At 39.6% G+C, this 6,000-nt stretch overlaps 1 protein-coding gene across 1 annotated transcript in view; it reads right to left on the bottom strand.

Annotated features, from left to right (window-relative positions):
- Nucleotides 1-6,000, bottom strand: part of akap13 (A-kinase anchoring protein 13) — a 103,902-nt gene that overhangs the window by 40,209 nt on the left and 57,693 nt on the right. Inside the window, 4 exon segments of the mRNA XM_032523208.1 lie at nucleotides 185-232; nucleotides 1,113-1,477; nucleotides 4,835-4,897; nucleotides 4,899-4,981. Coding sequence (XP_032379099.1) covers nucleotides 185-232; nucleotides 1,113-1,477; nucleotides 4,835-4,897; nucleotides 4,899-4,981 — 559 coding nt within the window.

Here is a 6,000-nt window from a genome sequence, read left to right as displayed (position 1 = left end):
GAAAAGAACAGTTTTCAGCACAGTTGCCTTAAAGGATGGAGCCCCATGCAGCAGTAGTTCAGCAAGCATACATTAAAGGTGGGAGATCCACATAGGCTACACTACATGAATTTGCCATTGCACGTCACCCGACAACAAGTCAATCTTAACATCAGATTAACTACTGAATGGGATTAATTAGTACCTTCTCCTGTGAAAGGTCAGCTTCCTCTCACCAGGGCTATGGGCAGAACTGAAGGTGATGGATGAGAAAGAGAGAGAGAGAGAGAGAGAGAGAGAGAGAGAGAGAGAGAGAGAGGGGGGTGCATGATGGGTGAGAGGAGTTGGTAAATGAGGGGATGGCAGGTCAATAAGGACATAATGAATGAATGAATCAATCAATGAATCAATGAATGAATCAATAAATGAATGAATGACAAATAAACTATTTCATTTTCTGATGGAACCATAATCTTTTTAGTTGGTTGATATCTCTGGCACCATTGTGTGTATGGAGCTCTGAGGCGCAGGCCACCATGTTGGAGGAAAAAAGGCATTTCTTCAGAATCAGGATCTTAACGAAAAAGTGTTTTTACATTTTGGGAAATACGCTTATTGCTTTCTTAGAGTTAAAGTAAGATGAAAAGATTGATACCACGTTCATATAGGAAGCTGAAACCAGGAGATAGTTAGCTTATCTTAGCTTAGCACAAAAACTGCATTATGTTCTTAGTGTGTCAATGTGGGAGTGAAGTAGTATGTGTGAACTGATGACTATACTGTACATGTTGCTGTGGGTGTGTCTCTGAGTCATTGTGTGTATGCATGTGTGTGTGCGCACAATTTTGGTAGCCCTCTTAACAACACCAGGCAAATGGCAACACAGCTGCTCACAGCAGGAAGAGGAAACATTTAACATGGCACATTGTGAATGACATCAACAAGCACTAATAATACTGACATCTGCACACATAAGGTCTACTAAAACACACACTGACTAATACCAGCAGCCAATGTTGAGGACAAAGAAGTAACGTTCCTATCTCGCTATCAATTCAACTCCATCCACAATGTCATCAGAAATCCTTCATCTTAAAGAATCAAGTATAATCGGGTCTCCTTCTCGGCCTCACCTCCTGTGGTTCATCTCTGCTTCTCCTCCGTTGTTCTTCCCAGGCCCCCAGCTGTGGCGGCGAAGAGGCGACAGGGAGCGGATACTGTTCCGGAGTAGACAGGAGCGACGTGGCACCTCGGTCACTCTGTCTTTGGCTTCTTCTTCAGCTTCTCCTGCTCCTCCACCACCCCCACAACCACTGTCCAGTCCTGCAGTGATAGGAGCCCCAGTCTGGATGCTCTCCTCTGGGCTCCAGCTGCATTCCAGGCCCTGGCTGCACTCGGGACTAGAGCTGGACAGACCGATGCTGGCGGTGTCGTCTGCCGAGGAACAGGAGACGGACACCTCGCTGGCACTGTCTCCTCCTGTCACTGGTTCATCGTTCTGCAGAAATCCCAAAAATATATTATACTATAAATATTATATATATATATATATATATATATATATATATATATTAAGGGTGTGACGAGATCTCGTTTTACGAGATCTCGCGAGATTAAAACGTGACGAGATTTCTCGTCGAGGTGAAAAGTTGTCTCGTGAGGCGCTGTGATGTCAGCGTGATGGAGCGTGAAATTACTATTGGAGATCCCCCCGCCACTTTTAAATCATTAGTGTGGCAACATTTTGGTTTTCCTGCGGAAATGATAAACGGCGAAAGAGTGACAGACAAGACGAACACAATATGTAAACATTGTAAGAAAAAAATGCCGTATACCACGGCTAACACGAGCACTATGCAAAAACACTTCCAGCACCACCACAGCTCTCTACTAACTACTGCACCCGCGACGAAAACATTAAAAAAAAATTTAAAAATTTGTTTCTGTTTGCACTTGTAGTTTTAAGAGAGCAGTACTTTGGTTATGATACACTTACTGTTTGCATTTAAAGTGTTATTTTTCTGTTATTTACACATTATTTTATTTATACTGTTTATTTTTTTTTTAAATAAACAGTATACAGCACCTAAATTGTTTTGCATTTTGTGATTTTTCAGTTGAATAAAAACTATTTTCCATTCATATATTTCATAAAGGATTTCTTTAATTTTTTTTTTAAAATCTCGTCTCGTTCTCGTGACCCCAATCTCGTGATGTGTCTCGTCTCGTGGAGTAAGCGTCTCGTCACACCCCTAATATATATATATATATATATATATATATATATATATATATATATATATATATATATATATATATATATATGTATATGTATTGAAAAGCCTGACTGCCCATTCAGAATCATGTGCTAATGGACAACTGTCAAAGTAAAAGAAGCAGCACCTGTAAGTGACAGTTTATCATGAGCCACAAGAAATATATAAAAATAAGTGAAATCAGTGCCAAACTCTAATAAAATGTTGATTGATTTAATATGTGTAAAAATAGCTGGTTTCTTTTGGTATTCACATCCATTCCACATCTAATAAAGGAGCACTCCAGTGAAAAGAGTACTACAACTGGCAGTATTTCAGCTCACAGAAACACATAGGAAGGAGGCCTGAACCCTGACACATCCTGGTCATCTGGCTACAGTAACTGGGGGACACATAAAACATATGAGGCAATTTCACTATTTTAACAACCACATATATGAAGAATATAATAACAGGATACAACAGCACTGTCGCACTGTTGCTGCTCTGGAGGAGACTACTAGAACTGTTGGGTCCTTGTAAATTCTGGAGTGTGGTCTATCTGTATAGTGTCTTGAGATAACTTTTGTTATGAATTGATACTATAAATAAAATTGAATTGAATTGAATTGAACAGAATAGGATAGAAACAGAAACTAATCCATTTCATTTCTATGGATAGAACATAATAAAACAGAATACTACAGAGCAGTAAATAGAGAACAGAACACAATGCTATGGTATATTATAGAACAGAACACAATGCACTAGAATAGAACTGAAAATAGTATAGAACTGAAAAGAACAGATGCTCTTCAAATTATTGTTAATAAATCTCAGTCGATGTATTGTATCTCCTTCAGCATTTCTTCACTGTAGCATACGATGAATTAAGAGAATTCTGTAGAGCTATTTAACCCACAGGAATGGGATATAATGAGGACCAAATGGCAAAGCTTCCAGATAATGAGCCAGAGCCACTTTATAGAAACACTGACATTAAAACAAACACCAATAAATGATGGCAACCTTGTGAAAACAAACCTTTCCCAGGAAATTGTTATATAAGTTGTGTGTGTATGTATATATATATATATATATATATATATATATATACATACATACACGCATATACATATACATACACATACACACACACACACACACACCCCCAGGTATTGTATAGTCCATTCAGAGCTAATTTGTAGGTGTGAGCTTTAACTGAGCCTATTGTGCTGCCAGCTGCAGTGAGAGAGCCGAGCATAGAGCTGCTTCTGTTAGAGAGCTGGGAATGAAAGATCTGCTTGATGCTGCGGACACGACTTCCTGTGAGACCACAGGAGAGCGTGTGTGTGTGTGTGTGTGCGTGTGTGTGTGTGTTCTGACTGCATGTTTCTGAGGTACATAACTTTAGCTTTAGAGCTGGGAGAAGGATGCAGCTGAGTTCTTAACTTTATTTGATATGTTATGCTCTTAGATATTGCCATATCCACAAACACCAGTGAGCATTTAAAGTTACACGGACTCAAGGGTACATGGACATGACACTCACTCAACTGATATGTTACTGGAATCAATGCCATGAGTTCCTTAGAGTTGCTTTGCTAATTATTCTACTGCTTCTAGAAAATGTACAGTATTGTATCTTACAAAAGATGATCAGTGAAGACATTAATCCTCTCTTACTGCAGCTGAATTTAGCTGCTGTGGTCTTTGTGTGGAATCAAAGCATGTGGATGTTATGGCCCATTTTGGTCATCCCTGTCACTTAACCTTCAGCGTCATACTATATTCTCAGGGCAGCTGATGTTCTCTGTGCTGACGTTTTCCATTGTTGTTTACAACAAACAGGAAATTCAGTTCACATTACTATGAGCATGTTTCAAGTGCTTCAACACTTTCAACAGCAGCAGAGTGACAGCAGGGACCACGGCTTGCACTCCCCCAGCAGCAGGGTAGAGCTGTCGGCTTAAAAAGATGCTTAGTAGACGTTTGGCATCTCAGCCTTGGGGCGCTGATGAATTAATAGTCAAGCCTAGACCGACAAAATAGCTACAGTACTTTCCATATTCTATATAATCCTGATAGGGCAAACACACACACACAAATTATATATATATATATATATATATATATATTCATGTTCAGCTTGAGTGAACTGGATATTTGGAGCACAGGTACAACTTGTTAAACCCTGAATTCACGGCTAAATCAAAGCTTACACATTGTCAATTATTTACATGTATTTATTGATTGTTTTGCAGTTTAATTCTGTAACCAGCTAGCCGCTGCTCATACAGAAACAAATAAGAGCTATGTTGTTGTTTTTCTGATATTTTTGTTCTAGTTCATTTCTGTGCCCCAAATATTCCCTCTTGAAACAAAGATTTTAACAACATCACTGCTTCCCTCATATTAACATTGTTATAATTTCAGGGCATTGTTTATAATGAACTCAACACTGATTATGAATAAGTGGGATTAGGGGAGTTTGCTTGTAAACACAATACAACTAGCAAAACTCGAGTTGTCAGTCCAGTTTGTGTGTCCTGGAGGCAAAGTGTGAACACTGGTCACAAAGACAAAACCTTGAGTCTGACCTTTCTGAAGACACCGTCATATCCCGGCTCAGTGTTTAGGAAGCTTTCGATGTCGCTGCCAGAGTTCCCTGTGAGCTGTGGACGGACAGCTGGTGGCACTGCTGCTTCTACTGGGCAAACTGGGAAATGCTGAAGACTGTGAGGCTCCTAAAAGGACAGACCAACAATGTGTTAATAATGAAATAATGAAATATAGCAGGTGGGAAACACAGATCAATCTGATGTAGAAACCTGTTTAACTCAATCAGAAGTATGAAGGTACGAACTCTTGATTAAAGTTAGATACATAAGCGGGTCAGTTAGACATCAGTGAAAAGACTTCTGGGAATCTGAGAAGGTGTGAAAGCCTGGCGGATCAATGGCCCACTGTCCTGACTATATCCATCTGTGGCTTTACTGCAAAGGCAAACAACTGCTGTTTGTGTGTTTCAAAGGCCTGAGAGCAGAACTGAAGTTACAATCTCATTCAGAGAAAATGACAACTGAAAATGGTACTGATGTACTGCAGACCAGCTTTCATGAAGAGGATAGCATCACCATGGGGCCAACTGGACACTGACAGACTAACAAAGACATTCTGCACTATTTTGTATTAGCTTTAAAGTTACAAGGAGCAATGAGAGAAAGCACAGTTTCAAGCCCAGTGTGTGCAATCAACGGCCACATCAATGTGTACTTGAGTAAGTCACCACCTGAATCATAGCCAGCGATATGGCACATTAAATATCTTCACATCCTCGTTTAAACATAGAGGTATTCAACAGCAACCCACCATAAGCCATTTTGGGGTTTAAACACACTATTCCAGATGTTTCTTTTTAAACGTCCCCTCATTAAAAAGAAGTAATGCTTCCTAAAGTCTGCACACGGTACAACATTTCTTATGCAACAGCCCTGTGGCACTGTAGTTTTTTGTAAATGTAAGGATGTGAACTAAAAGAGGAAGATTGTGCCCGACTACAGATGTATAACAGTAGGCTGACTTTAGCCAGATGCCAAGAACAACTGGATGAGATCACTCACTGAGTTTGTTATTTTGCATCATTTCTTATGATTTCTTATGTCTATTTTTGCCAGAGAAAGCGGAAGTTATTCTTTATCCCTCAGGAACATTTTCCCTGTGCTCATATGAACAAGAGGAAGTTCCTTGTGTGTCAGGATACTGT

This window comes from Etheostoma spectabile, chromosome 1, assembly GCF_008692095.1.
Source record: "Etheostoma spectabile isolate EspeVRDwgs_2016 chromosome 1, UIUC_Espe_1.0, whole genome shotgun sequence".
In the NCBI taxonomy this organism is placed as follows: Eukaryota; Metazoa; Chordata; class Actinopteri; order Perciformes; family Percidae; genus Etheostoma; species Etheostoma spectabile.
This window is presented reverse-complemented; position numbering and strand designations above follow the sequence as displayed.